The sequence below is a fragment of the Haematobia irritans genome, chromosome 1 (assembly GCF_050003625.1).
Source record: "Haematobia irritans isolate KBUSLIRL chromosome 1, ASM5000362v1, whole genome shotgun sequence".
Lineage (NCBI taxonomy): Eukaryota > Metazoa > Arthropoda > Insecta > Diptera > Muscidae > Haematobia > Haematobia irritans.
In genome coordinates, this window is record NC_134397.1 from 236720101 (window position 1) to 236740385 (window position 20285).

Genomic DNA, 20285 nt, shown 5'->3' on the forward strand with positions numbered 1-20285 from the left:
CGATGTATCAGGCTCACTTAGACTATTCAGTCCATTGTGATACCACATTGGCGAACTTCTCTCTTATCACTGAGTGCTGCCCAATTCCATGTTAAGCTCAATGACAAGGGACCTCCTTTTTATAGCCGAGTCCGAACGGCGTTCCACATTGCAGTGAAACCACTTAGAGAAGTTTTGAAACCCTCAGAAATGTCACCAGCATTACTGAGGTGGGATAATCCACCGCTGAAAAAATTTTTGGTGTTCGGTCGAAGCAAGAATCGAACCCACGACCTTGTGTATGCAAGGCGGACATGCTAACCATTGCACCACCGTATTTGTAGATTATTATTATTATTTCTTTATTAGTATATAATACTTTAAATTAAATTAAAAATTACATTATTTGACTCATTTTTTATTTTGTTTGAAAGCTCAATATACAATTGCAATCCTTTATGGAAGAGTGATCGTTGCATGTTGATTGTTCTTACTCTCTGTATCCGAAAATTATTTGATGTACGCATTTTAATGCGTCTAGCATACTTCATATGGGTGTATATCTATTGCATTGCAATATTATTCTCATTGATTTGTTTTGTAATTTCTGGAGTCTTTGGATTTGGTCATCTTTACAGCAATATAATATTGTCGATCCATATTCGAAATGGGGCTTGATTATGGTGTTATGAATATTGACTGCAGTTATGGGCGAAATATTGTATTAGATGTAATAATATTAAATTATACAAAACAAAAATATAAGAATTTAACATATAAAGGTGGGTATTTCACGATTACTTTTCATTAATAATCCATTTTAGGGAATACAAACTTTGTGAAAATTTGCTTTGGGCTATTCCCCATCAAGTTATAAAGAAATCTGTAACAAATGTGTATAATTTTATGCCTTTTTTTACTGATTTAGTTTTCACTTTAGTGAAAAAATGATTTTAGCGGATAAACTCGAACTTAATACCCACAGTTTCTCACTGTAGTTTGATTTTTTCAAGTTGAAAAATAATCCTAGTTAAGGCTAAGGCCTTTGAAAATTGTTTGAAAACGTGTTGAATATTAGTATTTCTCCAGTACTTGTGGTATTGGGATACTACCGATAGTCATTTGAAAATATCGATAGTGACACAAAAAAAAACAACTATCGGCACGATCGATATTTTCGATAGTTTTGCATCTCCATCTATAATAGATAGATACATACAAAAGGATCTGTGTCAAAATATATAATATTAATACTTAACTAAGTTTGAATTATCAATATTATTTAACCAGCATGTTAACTCACTAAAAATCTTAATATAGACATGGCAAAAGTAAAAATATCTTCAAAACCCAAGGGCGCAACCGCTGTGCGAAAAACCAAAAACACGCCTACGAAAATAGCTAAAGGAAAGGTGGAAAAAGTGCGCACCAAATTTGAAAAAACAAACTCAAAGCGGGAGTACAGTGATTATTTAAGTAAATGCTATGAAGTACAATCACAAACACGACTTTGTTTTGTCAATTTGAAGCGCGTTTCAATATTCGATGGCAGTAGTCTCTGTATTAGCGATGCTACAATTAAAAATAATACAACCAGTCAAAATATTAATATTGAGCAGGCTCAATGTATTGGCAGTGACAATGTAACAGAAATTAAAAAAGGTGGAATCAAAACGAAGCCAAATTTATGCACTGGTTCAAATAAACAAGACGATGAAAACAAGGAAAATCGATCCCCAAATTCTATACGTAAACACGACAATAATCAACAACTCTCGTCTAAGGATGCCCTGACTTCATTCGCCTTAAACGAATCTGAGAAAGATGACACAGTGTCGTTCAAACGACACTGTGTCGTGCGTATCCGTCGTACTTGTATTGCGCAATCAGATAATGAACCGATGGATAATAAACACATTACAAAAAGAAACCTTCCAACAGCTACAAGACAATGTTCGGTACGTTTGCGCAAACTTCCAAATACAGTATCAAAAGGTGAGTTGTGGAAAAACAAAAATAGTAATAATATATATGAGTTAAAAATTATGAACCTGCAATGAAAATGAGAAAAATAATATATGTATGTGTAGTACTGTACCCGGCCTTATTTAATTCGGATGCTTTAATTAATGCGTAGAATATCATATACCATTATGGGGGATGATTTATTAACAGATAAAATGAATTTATTGTAAAAGGCATTTACATCGGAGATTTGTCTTCAATCACGAAATTAATTGATCCAATTAATTTTTAATTGAAATGGCTTCAATCACAGGTATGATAGTTCCAATTAAAAATTAATTGAAAGTCAATTAAAAAATTAATTGATAGTTTTTGTGGTTAATTTTTGTTCTAATTAAAAAATTTGTTGAATCAATTAAATATTTTTTAAAACTCAATTGATCCAATTAATTTTTAATTCAAAATGTCTTCAATCAACGAAATGATAGTATCAATAAAAAATTAATTGAAAGTCAATTAAAAAATTAATTGATAGTTTTTGTGGTTGATTTTTGTTTTAGTTAAAAAATTTGTTGAATCAATTAAATTTTTTATTGAATATTTTTTAAAACTCAATCAAGTCTTTAATTGGAGAAAAATTTTGCGAAATTTTTTTCTGTGTATGGAAGAATAGCCAGAAAGCAATGTATGAAAGAAGTTTTTACTTGCTTAAGTTTCGACTAATGCTTGGTATTAAATTAGAGTTTAGTCGCTAAAATCGAGAACAAATCAATAAAAACAGTATAAAATAAAATTGCATACAAGGAATATCTTAGGCATCCGACTGACGTAAATCGTCAGGTTTATCGTAAATATAGGAACCGAGCGAAGGTCATCCTTCGGAGGGAGCGTAGACGTTACTACACGGAGGCTTTTAGTGGTATGGGTACCTCACAGATGTGGAGAGTTCTCCGTGAAGGAGGTTGTATATATAGTGATGATGATTTACATGGCTTATCTTATGATGCGTATGATCTCAATAATTTCTTCGTTATGTCGAACTCGAATGTAACAGACAGACCGGATTTGAGAAGTGAATTGTTTTCTGATTCGTGCTTTTCCTTTGATTGTGTTTTCGAGGAGGACATTGTCAGGGCTATGGACCGTGTTAAATCTGGCTCTCTTGGCGTAGATGGTATTCCCATTAAATTTATTAAGACTTTTTCCCCTTATATTTCTCGATGTCTATTTCACCTATTTAACACTATGTTTATGACATCTGTTTTCCCCACCGCCTGGAAGAGAGCTCGGGTTATCCCTATTCCGAAGAGTAGGAATGTGACTTGTATTAATGATATGAGACCTATTAGTATTCTCCCAGCTCTATCCAAGATTGCTGAACATTTAATTAAGAGACAGATACAGGAATATGTTGACGACCATCAGATGCTTAGCAGTTTTCAGTATGGTTTTCGGACAGGTCTAGCTACTTCCTCATTGCTCTTGGATTTGACGGAGACGATAAGGTGGTTCGTTGATACTGGTGAGAGTGGTGTGCTTGTTGCTCTGGATTTAACCAAAGCATTTGACAGGGTAGATTACATTAAGCTGATTGGTAAATTGAGGACCAAATTTTTATTTGGTTCTGATGCCTGTAAATTGATTTTTTCTAACTTATCAGGCCGCTCCCAATTTGTCCAATTTGATGGCATTACGTCCGATACACTTTCAATTAGTAGTGGCGTTCCTCAGGGCTCGGTCCTAGTTCCATTGCTTTTTATTCTATATCTTAATGACATTTGTAGCTGCATTCCAAAGTACTGTATTCCTTTTCTGTATGCTGATAACATCCATCTCTTTTTCTATAATAGTTGTATTTCTCAGCTTCAAACAAGTGTTGACTGTGTCTTGAATATGGTTGGTACTTGGTTGGAGTCAAATAATTTAGATGTCAATGTCTCGAAATTCAAATACTTGCTTTTTGGACTAGTACTTGAACGGCCGTGGAGAATTGATGTTACTTATAAAGGTACGCCAGTTACAGGTGTTGATGTGATGAAATGTTTGGGTGTTTTTCTAGACGGAAAACTTAATTTTGGGGCCCATATTGATTACTTGTTTTCGAAGGTATTAATTTCCCTACGTAGGCTCTACAGTACTAACATGTACTTACCCTTGTTTGTCAGGAGAAAACTTGCGTTTGGTTTACTTATGTCGAATATTTGCTACTGCACAGAAAAAAATTTCACTAAAAATTTTCCAATTAAAATTTTAATTGAGTTTTAAAAAATATTCAATTAAAAATTTAATTGATTCAACAAATTTTTTAATTGAAACAAAAATCAATCACAAAAATTAATAGTATCAATTAATTTTTTAATTGGATCAATTAATTTTTTAATTGACCTTCAATTAATTTTTTAATTGATACTATCATTTCTGTGATTGAAGACATTTCAATTAAAAAATTAATTGGATCAATTAATTTCGTGATTGAACCAGAAAATTTTTTTTTTGTGTGTGTATTGAAGTGATTTCCGGTACGACTGGGGAGAATATGCATAGGCTGGAAAGGATATTCAATATGGTAGTACGTTTTGTGTTCAGTTTGGGTCGATTTGACCACGTTTCGGAACAAGCTATTGAATTCCTTGGGATGCCTTTTGCACTGTACGTTCAATTGCGGAACCTGATCTTCTTTTATAGGGCCATAGGTTGCTTTTTCTTGATAAGGTGTTTTTCTCCAGATCGACTCGCAATCCACAGATTATGTTGCCTCGTATATCGCATTCTATATGTGAACGTTCCTTCATTGTCCGCGTTGCTCGTATATGGAATAGACTACCTTTAAACCTTCGTAGTTTCAATTTTCCTATTAATACTTTTAGAGCTATGTTTTTGGAGTTTTCTTTACCACGAATATAATCATTGTTAACGCATTATCAACGGGTGTTCCATAACTCTAAATACACATTTGCAAGTCCTTTGGCTGGGGAGCCATTTTTTCAACGCTTAGTATGAGATATCTACTATATCTTAATATATATTCAACATTTTTACTATTTATTTTTACTATTTATAAATATTTTTTATTATTATTTCTATTTACTACACCATTGTCTTAAAGATTTTATCTAGTTTTTTTTATATATACCATTGTTGAAGTTTATATTTTATTACAATTTTGTGTGATGCAGGATTTTAGGTCTATTTATTGACTTTTGTATCACTTTGTACGATAATAAAAATGAAAAAATGAAATGAAAAAAAAATATATATATTTCTTTTGATGCAAATTTTATTAAAACTTGATGGGGAATACGCCAAAACAACTTTTCACAAATTTTATATTCTTTATAATGAAGTATTAGAGAGAAATATTCGTGAAAGATGGAGATGTTAACGGCTAAATTTCAAATTATTAACCACATTAAGCATATTTCACTTTGAAAAACAAAATGCAGGATAGTCTTGTTTGTCTGCACGGAAAAAAATTTCACGAACATTTTTCCAATTAAAGTCTTAATTCATTTTTAAAAAATATTCAATTAAAAATTTAATTGATTCAACAGACGCGACGAAAATAGCTAATTTGGATACTTTTATACCTATACCTTCTCATAACTCCTGTTCACCTGTGTTGCCAAGATAGAAGTTTTCCTATCTTCGCGGCTTGTTGTTTAAATTTGGCCAAAAGAGGTGATAATCTGCACATCCTGATACTTTTTCTATGCAGCTGATAATGCAACAATGACACCCATCAATAATTATAGTATGGCAGTAGTAGTTAACAGTTCCTTATAACTTGAAAGTCCAAATCAAATTTGCCTGATAGGCTCCTATACATTACACTCAAATTCAAAACCCTGATAACTACAATCGGATGTACATTCTCTAGATGAAAGTAATTTCTTGTTCTTTTCGATTTTTTTTGTCTTCTTTTTATTTTATTACCATAATATTTTTGGGTAGATGGAACTTTAAAAAAAATGTACTTTCTTATGTCGAGAGATTTATTTAGGCATAATAAATGTTTGTGGAATAGTTATTCTCTTTATTAATTTTCTTTTCATTAAATAGTTATTCTCTATATATAATAGTTATTCTCTATATGTATAATTCTTTTGTAGCAATGATATTTGGTCATTAAATTATATGCACATTTGCTTTTATTAACACTGTTTCTATGTTTGTATGCACATAATATACTGGACCACTTTTATTATTATTTTTTCAGTCTTTAAATGTTTTATCTAAGTATTCTGGTTTTTATTTTACAAAAAAAAAACATTTTGAATCTTTGCCAGTCTTATTCGAGCTGGACAAATTTAATCACATATACACAAAATTAAATTAGTAGTTCAGCTCCATGTGATTTCACTGCCTTTTCCTTCAAGTCTCTCGTTATTAATTTTCTTTTCATTTCACCAAGAAAAAGCTTAATCGTTTCTTCACAAAAACTGACTACCAACTGATTTTTATGTATCCCTCCTTAGTAGTCTTACGGTACCTTCCTAATATTGGAACTACACAAAGAAGGAATTGACAAGAATCCAATTGCCTTCGCCTCCCTCCAAACCAACTACAATCAAGTTATAGTAGGAACTATAAATATAACATTTAAGATGAAGGCAAGAGATATAAAGAGAGACTATCTATGCTCTGCTCAACTATTAGCCAATCTACAAAATTAGCTGGTGATGCCACATCTGCACAATGGGGTTAGTGAAAGATAGAAAAAGACGGATTCTGCAAAATATTCTGGAAGTTGCCGGCCTTTGGCCGGGTTTTAAGACTTTCTCCTATAGACAGAGTCCAAAGTGGTCTAAAGCAGGCACAAGGGGGGACTTTCTCCTACGAACAGAGTCCAAAGTGGACTAACGCAGGTCCAAGGGGGAAAAGTAGTGGGAAAGGCTTAAACACCGGCCGAAGGCCGGCCACTTTTCCCCCTTGAGTTAATACTGACTACATAAAAATTATTTCAGTAATAATCAATTTTTTGTTTTTTGTTCTTACTCAGAATAAAAGCTGAATAACTTTGCTAAAAGTGGACCTACAAAGTGCATTAAATAAGCTTTCATATGATACCAAGCTCGTTCAGATTGGACAACAAACAAATGAGATATATCAAGTTTTTATTGACCCTTTCGAGGGATATATCTCAAGACCTGGGTACTTCCCCCGGCTATGGTTCACTTCGTTGGAATGAGTTCACCGAATGACACAACATATATGAAATTTACGCAATTCGGTGAGGGGCCCATAAACTGCAGTTGAGCCTTTAAATGCAATAAAGTTAGAATTTGTAGCGACAACAGCTATGATAGGTTTAATTTAACTCACAGAAATGCTGAAGAAGGAGGACTCAAAGAAAAGTCTTTGATGCTTGCAGGGAGACGATTCCAAAGCCTAGCAATACGAATAGCAAATGAGCGTTCAAAAATTGCTCTATTGAAATGCTCTATTAAAATCTGACAATTTCTGCTGGAATTGAGAAATGAAAAGTTAGAAGATATATAATTGGGTCTATCGTATTTCATGAATCGGAAAAAAAGGCATAGACACCTCGAACTAATGAAATCGTCAAACGAGCATCCCAGAAACTCCTTACCGTAATGCTCATAGTCATTCCTACAGCGATTACCATAGACAAAGCGCAATACACTGTGGAACAATGACGACAGCCTACTTAAATTCGATCGTAAAGTGCCAGAGACGACCTCTATACCGTATGTCAGATGTGGCATCACTAGTGACTGAGCCAAAATATATCTGATATGATCAGGTAAAAACATATTCAGATTGTACAATTTGCTCAAAGTAAAATTCACTTTTGAAAAAATACGAGCTACATGGTCCGTAAAATTCAGATTACAATTAATAAGCATGCCAGATTATTAGAAAAAGTTATTGTGTTATTCTGAACAGTAACACTGAGTTGTTCGATTTTATCATAGATTATATGCGATTTTAAATATTTTTTTATTTATAACATTTATAAATTAAAGAACTATTTCAAGACATTTTTGTCGAATCGCTAAATAAAAAGAATATTTTTACAATGTCCGCTTTAATAAGACAATGTGTAAATATTCGATTCAACAGGGCCTCAAAGATTCAAGCCCATCTTTGATGGTAGTATGCGAATCAAACAAAATTTAAATAATTTAAAAGATAATATATTTATGGAAAAGGTTTTATTGATAATTACTTTTTCTTTTACTTTTTAGCGTTCCCTACGATGGCTGAATTAGATGGGCAAATTTCTATACCTCTATCACAAATTGAAAACCCCATTTTAAATGAAGAAAAACGTAGGGCTTTTTCAAAAATGTCATTAAAACAGTATAGCCAAGATAATAAGAGAAATAACTCAAATGACAATGTCAGTCGCAAATCCAATGAAGACTTGATTACACAAAACTGTAAGAAAGATACGCTTATGGAAGAACACAAAGCAGATAATGGCAATGAAAATGAAGCCAAAATCGTTAAAGAAATTAACAAAGAAACAAAAAGAACAGGAATACCTAAGAGTATGGACACGAATGACGATATCAAGACCGGTTCAAAAGTACAAAATGTACCCAGGACTAGGAAAGTTCTTAGGGATAGACAAACTGCAAGTAATATCGAAGACAAAGAAAAAGAGTTGCAAACTACCGAAAACCGGTTACAGGGTAAGAAAAAGGATACCAAATTGGCAAACCAACACAAATATTCGGTTCGGGATAGACAAACTGCAACGAATAATGAACGCAAAGAAAATGAGTTGCAAGCTACCGAAAAACGGGTACAGGGTAAGAAAAAGGATAATAAATTGGTAAACCAACAGAAAACTTGCATTGTAGACATTGCTACAGACATTCCACCACCTTCGATGGTTCAAACAAATGAGGAAAATTGCAGCCATCATATAGCAAAGTCCAAAGAAACTTTTAAAGCAAGAGAAGAGGCGATTTCGAAAATTAAAGATACAGTAGTTAGTCAGAAAAATAAAGATACAGTAATCGAGAAACCCCAAGCAAGGACTGAAGTACAAACTTCATCCAAAGACAGCAATGATAACACCAATTGTAGGCCTTTGAAAGATCTTAATGGAGATCTAGAACAAGAGGCATTTGCCAATACCACCATTGAATTGGAAAAAATCGGCTTTGTGCCACAAAGAAATTCTACAATGCACTTTGATAATTTTACCAAACCTACCTCAAGAGCGGTTAGGCAAAAAAATGATAATAACAACAACGAACACAATAAACTGCAGGAAAAAAGCTCGAAAATAAATGATCCAACTAAAAGTTCTGAAAATTTAGAAACACATTTGAATATAGTCAAGCCCATCGAAGCAATAAATAAAACCAATAAATTTTTCCATCGCAATGAATCGGAAAGAACCTTACAATTTCAAAGTAATCGAAGAATACTAGCTTATATAAACAATAAAAGTCCCATATCAAAGAAACATCGTTTGCTCTCGAGGCGTTCATCGCAAATCAGGCGAGAAAAAGTATATGAATTTCTATCTCAATCTCAAACTTCCGATTCTGAAGGCAATAGCGCAAAGAATTCCAAAATCGATGATCCTATGGCAGATGTAATCAGAAAGTTAATAGCTCAAGGAAAAGTCGCTGTAGCTACAACTCGCAAAGGAAAAGGCAAACCAGTACTTAAACCTAGCAAACCAAATAGACCAGCTAAGAATAAAGTAATCAATAAAAAGAATAGGATCAAAACAACATCAAGTAAAAATGATAAAAAGGTGGATTTCGTTAAACCGCTTCCACCACCCCCAGTAAAGGCTAATAATAAGAGCAAGAAAACCGATGGTAATAATCCAGAGGACGAGGAATACGATCATTTTGACAATTTAATGGTTGATGACGAGGACGACGATATCGGGAACGATGTGGATTACAATTTCAATAAACCTTTAGGCCCAGCACCACTAAAACCTCCACCTAGTCATAACATAACAGATCAAGATGGCACATTTAGCAGTTTAGCTAAATCAGTGTTGATCAGTCAAGCTGGAAGATCGGATGCTCAAAGATTGAAAGCTCAAAACCTTTTGGCAAAGGTTAGGAAACTCATTAGTACCCCTAAAAATAATAAAATGCCATCGCCCCAAGCTGCCCTAAATGCAGATTTTTCACCTATCGCTGCACCAATAAGTGTAAGACCTCCCACAAGACCTTCACCTTGGCGCGTAGATGAAGATGCCGATTTACCAAGAGTATTCAATTTTTCGAGAAGTTCAGCAAACTTGCCATCATTTTCAAGCGATTTTATACCTCCAACACCACGAAAAGAAACACCCATGAATAGAGCAATGCAAGATTCTTCATTGCATGCTGAGCGTCAAGTTGAAAATTCATCAATTCCATCTGTGCCAAGTCATGCGTCTACGCCCTTTGATAATAAGAGAAATACAAGTGCACCCTCGTCCTTCTCTTCAAATGATTCTAATGCTGAGAACAACCCACCACCCTATAGATTAGGTTTAGATAAAAGTCCTGATAATAATGCAAACATATTCGATTTGAAACAACTGCCTAATCCACGACGAACATTAACGTATCGCAGCCCATTGAAGGCCATAAATATTTTGGAAGTTGTACATTTACCACCTTTAAAAAATACAGGTCTTACAAATAATTCCAAAGTAAATTCCACAGAAATTGATATGTTTGGTTTCGAAGAACTAGCGGCGAATGATACTTTCAAAACTCCACAAAAAACTGTACCCAAAAAATCTCGTAAACCTTCCCCTGAAAAAGATCTCTTTGGATTTGAAGAATTTCTATCACAAACGGATATCTCCAGTCAAGAATCGCAAGGCCAAAATACCGTTCAAATTACAGAGGAAATATCAGTTCATAAGATTCATGATAAATTGCAACAATTACGTAAATTACGTCCAGACTCTAATGATTTAGAAGATAATTTGCATCAAAAAACTACTAATCAGAAATGTCCTAATCTTTTCAATGAACCAGGTATTGTGGCTAAACCACAAAAAACTATAAAAGAAATGCTGTGTTCAACAATGTTAGAAAAACCATCAACAAGCAAAAAAGCAATGGAAGAGCTAAATTTACGCAATTTGAGAACGGCAAATGAGAATACAGCCGATATTAGTGAGATATTTAAAGACATCGAACCAGAAACAACATTCAATGCAGAGGTGAGTAACAAAATGACATTCTTTAAACAGTTACAAATTGAATGCGATATAAAATAGTTATTTTCTTTATCAAAAACATATAAATTAAATAATTATTACGATGGTATTCATTACCGTATCGCCATATAAAAATGGTTGTTAACTTGAAATATCTTCTTTAATATGATATTCAATTAATTTCCGATTCAACAGGGCCTCAAAGATGTTAGCCCATCTTTGATGGTAGTATGCGAATCAAACAAACAAATGCCCAGAATTATTTAAATAATCTTAGTATAATATAAATATCGGCTATATGTGACTTCTTCAGAAATCACAAAAAGAGGGAATAAATTAGTATTAGTATTATAATACAACAACGATTTATCAATCTCTACTTTTAGGATCCTCATCGCACCTATATTCGCCCATACAAACGCAAACGTCGACTGCGTGAGAATAAACTAATTTATGTCCTTGATACAGATGACTCCGGTGATGATGATTATGTTTCTTCGCCCGAAAAGAAGTCTAAAAAGCGGAAAAAGAAAGAACACGACCCCCATAAAAGTCATGAAACCGACACAAGTTCCGAAAATCCACCACATAAACGAAAAAGACAACAAAAAGAGCAACCAGAACTAAAATCATTTGTGGAAGAATTCCAACAAATGTGCAAGGAAGTGGAAAGTTATGAACTGGTAGTGGAGAAGAGTGCATAATTTCTCGCATATGAATGTACTAAATAGCTTATAAATTATTACATTTTTATTTGCCTTTTAAAGGCCTTTACAATCTTTTATTTTTTGTTTTTTTTTTTTAATAATAGTTTTACAAAATTTTTTTGTGTGTTTTTCGATGCAATTTTATTTATAAGTTACGGTTCAGATATATGTATGTATAAGAAAAAAATGTAAGTAAAATATATTGATTGATTCAATATCCTGTTTTCCAATTACACAGCTCTATTGGTTTTACTTTCATCTCATTTAGAAATAATTTTGAATTTGTTCCCAACAGGGCTTTGGCTGACACCTGGACTAGGAAACTAATGGACTTTTTCTCTAAACCGCTCGATGTGGTATCTTGAATAGTTTTCAATATTTGAAATCAATTTTCGAAGAACTATCAATTCGTATGATTTACTCTTAAGTAAATGGAATTCAAACAGGATCTAGCAATGACATCTGGTCAATTCAGAAATTTTATTTGTATTGTTGCGGCATAGGCAAAGTCCAACGCAAAATGGGAGAAAAAAATTATGCGAGGAGCCTCGCCTAGATAAGGCATTTTTCGCACTGTGTAGGACTCATATACCACATTTTTTAGAAGATTCTTAATTATCCACGTTGAAGGGGGCAAAAATTTTGAGGAATAAGTCTTCTTTTCCATTTCCCTCATATTTTGCCATGTTGGAGAAAGTGGGGTCATATTAAACATGGCTTGTTGCAACTGTATGACCATGGTTTGGCGGGCGACTGGGGGTTACATCTCCCTCCCTATTTGGATGTGTGTATAGAGTGTTTTTTATTGCCTTTGAAAATGATTGTGGACGTCAGACAGTCGGAGCTAGCTGGTCAGACTAACTCCTTCTAGTGCTAATAATGCTAATATGGCATATAATAATATTTAATTTTTGAAACTGTATCCATTTCAACAGTTTCATCCGATTTTCATGAAAATACAACAACAATAATTCCTCTTTAGCAAATATAAGGACAACAAACAATAATCAATCGCCACAAAGCAAAAAATAATAAGGGAAAGAACAGCAAAAACTCCCATTACCAGGTATGAGTGCAAGTACGCCTGCGCCAAATTGGTAACAACTTTCTCGTACATATATCAGTAAAAATACTTTTACACGGGCATGACATTAGAGGAAAGTATTTCCGTGCAAGCATACCAGCAGTCGAAAAATAAGTACTTCTTCGCAAGCATACCAGCTCTCCAAAAATAATATCTTTACAATAAAGATACCCAAAAAGTGCGAACTCACCCCTGTTGTTTAGTAATCCAACACACTATACCACGCTCCACGAAATGGATCTATTCAACGATGTTATTTTGTAATATAAGGTATATATAACCTTAGAAAACAAAGGTATATTTTATCGGCAATTTTTTTCTGAAATGTAATTTGACATTATTTATGGCTACTATCAACTGTAGAGCCGAACCCGGACCTCAAGATATGATGTTGATTACCGGTATTAATAGAATCACTTTTTGTCTACACAGGTAAGTTATTATTTTTAAATTCCAGGTAATACTGCAAGTAGTAACTTTTTGATTACCGGTATTACTGAAAGAATCACTAGAGCTTACCCAGTTCTTGCTGAGAGATCTAGAGTTAATTTTAATTTAAAAAAATACAAAAAAAAAACAAAATAAGGGAAGTGGCTGATAGAAGACGGGGAACATTGTGTTTTTTTTTTTAATATTTAGTCATCCTAACTTCTTTTTTATCAGACCTACATTTCTTAGCACTCACCTCGCGATGACACTCCGTATAAAATTTATATGAAGTCAGGGTGAGATGATCAGGCGAATGCAAAATCACCAATCAAATAAGTCCTTCTATGTAGCATTTCCCGCCACTGGATAACTTATTTTTAAACATACCCTTCATAGTAATCTTTCTTGGTCAAACATTAAAAATGAATTAAATTAGAAACAGCGAGCTCATTCATCATTTTTTTCATCCAGCGTTTTTATTAAACATGCTCCATTTTTTTCTTGTATTCCACCACACATTGGTTTCAGCGCCAAAAAAGCCAGCTTTTTTCTACTATTACATTTTTCAATTAATTAATTACAAAACACTAAATGTTACGCAATCAAAGCGATTGAACTCCACCATAAAAACTTTTATAATATTTTTAATTGGATTTGTGTATATTTCTGCACTTTTAATTTAAAGTCTGGCTGAAACACAAAGTAACCATCTTAATGTTGATTCCGATACTAAGTGACATCTCTAACGCCGTCGCATTGGTGAAAAGTTGGGCTTCGATTTTTCTTAACGGCAAAAAACAGCTGTTTTGTTCTACCCCACCACCCCCTTTGATAAAAGTGATTACATTTCGGAAACTCATCAACAAATCCTCTGTGATTAATGGTCATCATACTAGAGTTGTGTTAGATTTTCATTAGACTGTTGGAATAAAAAAGACGTTAGAAGTATGGAAAGTCAATATGCTCCACTTAGTGAGTCCTGTGCGAAAGCCCTTGGAGACAAAGTCTATGAAAAGCGAAAATTGGCATCCCAGGAAATAGAAAAGTGGGTGTATTTTGTCAACATAGATGATAAAATCCTTTTATGCATATTTATTTTTTCGTAGAATGGTAGTGGAGTTTAATGCAAAAAATAACTCAGCGCAAATACGGAAATTAATCGATGTTCTGTCAAATGATTTTGCTTCATCCCGAGATGCAAATAAACGAAAGGGTGGTTTGATAGGTCTTGCTGCCACAAGTTTGGGTTTAGGGAAGGTGAGTAATACATTTATATTTTAGGTGAATAATCATAACAATAAATTCTTACTTCAGGATTCTTCTAAATATGTTAATGAGTTAGTAACACCTATTCTCAATTGTTTAAGTGACCAAGAACCTCGCATTCGTTATTTTGCATGCGAATCCCTATATAATGTAGTGAAAGTGGCTCGCTCGTCTATTATCCCATTCTTCCCGGATTTATTTAGTGCTCTCTCTCGTCTTGTGGCCGACTCTGATCAAATGGTTAAAGATGGTAGCGAACTATTGGATAGAATGTTGAAAGATATTGTCACCGAATCATCGAACAATTTTAATTTGGAAGCTTTTATACCGCTATTGAAAGAGCGTATATATGTAAAAAATTCATTTGTGCGTCAATATGTTATATCCTGGATATCCATATTAAATGCTGTGCCCGAAATTAATATGGTTGTGTACTTAACCGATATTATAGATGGTCTCTTCACAATGTTGGAGGATAATACCCAGGAAATTCAAAGAATGTGTGAAAACACATTGACCCAATTTCTTAAATCGATACGTAATGATTCTACTTCAGTACGTATGGAAGATACTATAAACATTTTAATAACACATGCCCAATCACCAAATGAATTGATAAAGGTAAATTATCCATAGATAAAATTAATGTAACATGTCATTAGGTAATATCGATATTTTATATTAATTTAGGCCACTGCCATTACTTGGATTAGAGAATTTGTTGTAATATTTGGTTCTAAAGTATTACCTTATGCTAGTGGCATATTTACGGCCATTCTTCCTTGTCTTGAATATAATGTGGATAACATGAAAAATATAAAAGAATGTGCTGTATCCGTTAATAAATCTATGATGAAATTGGTGTCATCCAAAGAGCACAAATCGCAAAATATTGAACAATTAGATTTAAGATCGATTATGGCAGTATTATCACAATATTTGGCACACAATTCGGTTCAAACAAAGGTTGCAGTTTTAGAATGGATTCACCATTTATTGATACATTTTCCCAATGAGGTATAAGATATTTGGCAATGATGAATAATGATAACTAATTAAATGCTTTATTACAGATGTCCAATCAAAATCAATTGGGAAATAATCTTTTAAATATTCTATCAGACAATTCAGATGAAGTTGTTCTAAAATGTATTTCAGTTTTAGCAGAAATTGTCAATTCTCAGCACTCGAAAGGTATGTGAATGTAAAAATATTGTATTTGTAATGTAATAATTCCATTGTATTAATTCTTTCAGAAACGGCCGATTTCAATAAAGCCCATTATCGGAAATTTCTTTTGAATTTGGTTAATCTGTTTAGTGATGACAAAAGTTTTTTGGATAATAGAGCTAGCCTTATAATAAGACAACTCTGTGTATTGCTCAATGCCGAATACATATATTTAACATTTGCCGAAATTATTTCTGAAGAAGTTACTAATCTAAAGTTTGCCTCATTATTAGTCCGTTTACTCAATAGCATACTAATGACATCATCGGAGCTTTTTGAATTACGTACTACTTTAAGAGATATTTCGAATCCCAATTCAGCAAATTTATTCAAGACATTATATTTAAGTTGGGCCCATTGTCCTGTATCAACAATATCCATATGTCTATTGTCGCAAAGTTATCAACATGTTTCCGAATTGGTGAATCTCTTGTAAGTGATATTGATGATTACTTGAAAATATATAGATTTCATTTAATTTATTTTACATTTTTAGCGCCGATATAGAAATAACGCTAGAACTATTGAATGAGTTGGATAAATTGGTGCAGTTAATTGAAACACCCATATTTGCTTGTAAGTAATCTCCAAAACAGGTAATAGACATGATGTCCGTGGTAATTTCTCAAAACGCACTTAAGCAAACTTTCTTTTATACACATTAATTAATAAGTAAAATAAAAATAAGCACTTAAAGCTTAAGCATGTTTTAAGAAACTACAATTTGGATTAATTAGTGCTTCTTTTACAACTTTTTCGTCTTTGCTTATGTTGTTTCTGCAATCATGATATTAGATAGCAGCTAAAGTTGCACTCAAAGTTGCCACAGTTGGTAGAATTCTACCAAAAATTTTAGAATTTTTCTTGTTTGGTAGATTAGTAGAATTTTAGATGTTAAGGTAGATTTTTAAAAAAGGTTTCTCTACAATTAAGTGGTACCACTTTCTATAGAAATAAAATTTTAACAAATTATTTATAGAAATAAAATTTTGACAAAATTTTCTATAGAAATAAAATGTTGCAAAAATTTACTATAGAAATAAAATTTGCAAAAATGTTGTATAGAAATAACATTTTGGAAAAATTTTTCATTAGAAAAAAAATATTGACAACATTTTCTTTCGAAATGAATGTTGACAAAATTTTCTATACACTCATAGAAAAAAGTCTGCAAATAACAGCAGTCGATGTCTGCTGTTATATTTTTTGTACTTCAGGGCCAAATGAACAACAAATTACAAAATTTTTAGGTTATAAATTTTTCCCCAAAGCATATTTAAGAACCAAAAGTAATTTTTGGTATATTTTTGCACTGTAATATATTTACAAGCTCATACATACGATCAGCAAACATTTTGTTTGCTATTATGCCTCAATTCGATAAATATTCAGATTTTTAATCAATTACTATAGATTTTCATAAAATATTGTTTTAATTATGTTAGGATAGCTCCTAAGTTGATATTTTTATTTGTTTCAGCCAAAATAAAACATGATCTAGTGTAGACGAGCTTAAAAAACAGCAGGAAATGTTTGCTATTTCAGCAAACAGTGACTGCTGTCCCTTTTTTAGCAGACTTTCTGCTGTTTTAGCAGACTTTTCTGCTGTCCCTACTAACAAATTTCTTTGGGTGTAGAAATAAAATGTGAACAAAACGTTTATTAATTTATGTGAAGAATTCGTATATGTTTAATGATTTCTTATAAAGCAAAAAAAAAAACAAATACAAAAACAAAAAAATAAAAGAATAGATTGTAATGATAAGTCCCGATTTATTCTGTTTAAATTAATATTATAATTGGTTTAAGCTTTTCTTTTTATTTTGATTTTAAAATATAGTCTTATTGTAATTTGTGTTAAATTAGCCACGAATTTCAAAATAAAATAAAATTAATTAGTTAAATAAAATGTTGACAAAATTTTCTATAGAAATAAAATTTTGACAAAATTTTCTATAGAAATAAAATTTTAAAAAAATGTCTATAGAAATAAAATTTTAAAAAAATGTCTATAGAAATAAAATGTTGACAAAAATTTCTATAGAAATAAAATGTTGACAAAATTTTATATAGAAGTAAAATTTTGACAAAATTTTTTACAGATATAAAATTTTGACATTTTCTAAAAAATAACATTTTAGCAAATTTTTTCTTTATAAATTTAATATAAAACATAACATTTTGCAAAACATTTCTATAGAAATAAAATATTCTATAGTAATAAAATGTTGATAAAATTTTCTATAGGAATAAAATGTTGACAAAATTTTCTATGGAAATAACCTTTTTAACAAAATTGTCTGTAGAAATAAAATTTTGGAAAAAATTTCTATATATCTTTTTTTTTTTGGAATAAAACAAAAATTTTTTATACTAACCACAAAAATTTTTATGAACAACTTCAAAATAAGATTTTTTAATTTGGTAGATTTTTGGCAAACCGTTGTTGCATTATTGAGAAAGGGAAATTAGACCTATACGATTCATGGTTACACAATTAAATAATTAATTGAATTTAAAAATTTGCATGTCTTCAGTAGCAGAGTCATTGTGCGCATTTTCCTGCATTGGTTATAATTAAAAATATACCGGGACAAAATAGGGAGTGGGGATAGGTCTGTGTTTGTTTTTTTAGAAACCAATGATTTTCCATTTCTCTTTTTATCCTGTTAATACAAACAATCTGATTTAAGTGTAGGCTAAATTTAAAATTTTAGCCTAAAAATTTACATATATACATACAATATCTAAACAATATCTAAATATTTAATTCTGAATGTTATGGGAAGAGGGATATACATTTAAGGTCATCGCGATGATAAATTTAACCGACTTTTTGTAATACTTTTTTATTTGGCACTCAAACTTCTTTCTATATTTTAGCTTTGCGCTTAACATTGGTATCCAAAGCCAACAATTGTATCGATGCCCAGTATCTGGCTCATGCTTTATTTGGAATTCTGATGTTATTACCTCAAACGGATGCTTTTAATATGCTAAAGAATCGTTTACAATGCGTACCTAATTATTGGGGCGAGCAATCTGCGTAAGTAATTTTTTTATTTGCCATTCCCCTTTGGATGTATTTGTTTGTTTATTACAGAAATGAGAAACATTCCATGCAATATAAGAGTAACATCAATTTTGCAGACCTATTGGAACACTTTAAGAAAATTCAAAAGAGTCATCGAGAGCAACGTTTGACACAACGCAAACGTAGTGTTATAGTTAATGATATTTAAAAGATAAGAACCATTTGAGGTGTCCCCCTTACCCATGTAATACCAATGTTATTTTATAATTTTTATACATATTCTATTGTATGTTATGCTGTGATGCAATAAATGTTTCAAAAAAATAATATTTATTGACTTATCAACATTTATTAGATATTTGTGGTTTTAACTCCTTACAATGTTTATTATTAACCCTCCAATGCCCCAATTTTTTGCCAGCTGAATAAATATTCAATGTTAACGAAACAAAATAAAGAAAAGGATACAAGAAAAATTTATACTGTAAAATTCAGTATATGCTGCAAAGCATCTTGAACAGTTTTAACAAAGTTTTCTTTTTATTTACCCATTTTTGTTGACTTCAGGTGTGTTTTACTAAAAGTTTCCTCAGGGGATTGGGCATTAGGGGGTTAAATATTTGTAATTATTGTCCTAGTGAACCACAAGTAGCAAAATGTTTACCTCGATATTCAAAACAATTTCTTTTGGACAGTTTATTGGAAGAATTTACATTTAGACAAGGTATATTGGCTACCCATTGTTTTTAGGCTCCCTTAGAGTATTCATTCCATTGTGGCGAATTTGTATTTTTCAAACGAAATTTTCGTTTAAGGTGGGTATTAAGTTCGAGTTTATCCGCTAAAATCATCATTTTGTTCACGATTACTTTTCTTTAATAATCCATTTTATGAAATACAAACTTTGCTTTGTGCTATTCCCCATCAAGTTATAATTAAATCTGCAACAAATATGTATATATGATTTTATGCCTTTTTTACTGATTTAGTTATCACTTTAGTGAAAATTAGCGGCTAAACTCGAACTTAATACCAACCTTTAGACGATATTGTCATCCACATTCCTACTACAAGAACTATTTTAAAAACTGCGTTATCGGTACGCAACAGCAAGGGCTACATACAGGCCTTAGAAAGTTAATCAACGGATTTAGGACCAAGCAGTTTTGTTTATGCCCGGAATTTCGCATGCGTGCCAATAACACAGTTCTCCAATGTATATATTAGGGAAGCAAACTGTAAAAAAATCGATAATAATACATACGGCTGGAGGAGCCTTTACAGAAAAAAGCGAAATGTATTACTCCAAGAAGTTTGCAGGAAGTTAGGAAGAATTAATTAATTTGGTGCAATTGGTATTCACCCCTACCCTAAACTACTCACAATACCCTCATGCAGTACTTCTCGTATAAACCAGATCGGACTTGC

The 20285-nt window shown here is 32.1% G+C and overlaps 2 protein-coding genes across 2 annotated transcripts; both read left to right on the plus strand.

The window, feature by feature from the left end:
* Nucleotides 1-1178: 1178 nt before the first annotated feature.
* dmt (dalmatian) lies at nt 1179-12047 on the plus strand. Its single transcript, XM_075303215.1, has 3 exons — nt 1179-1974; nt 8154-11110; nt 11494-12047. Exons 1-3 carry the CDS (start codon nt 1302-1304, stop codon nt 11809-11811), a joined length of 3948 nt encoding a protein of 1315 aa, XP_075159330.1. The 5' UTR covers nt 1179-1301; the 3' UTR covers nt 11812-12047.
* A 2095-nt stretch (nt 12048-14142) lies between these two features.
* LOC142232477 (protein VAC14 homolog) lies at nt 14143-19184 on the plus strand. The gene is made up of 9 exons (XM_075303270.1): nt 14143-14372; nt 14434-14584; nt 14642-15214; nt 15284-15610; nt 15667-15787; nt 15850-16255; nt 16320-16399; nt 18707-18869; nt 18927-19184. The coding sequence occupies exons 1-9, from the start codon at nt 14275-14277 to the stop codon at nt 19063-19065; spliced, it is 2058 nt and encodes a 685-aa protein (XP_075159385.1). The 5' UTR covers nt 14143-14274; the 3' UTR covers nt 19066-19184.
* Nucleotides 19185-20285: the final 1101 nt, after the last annotated feature.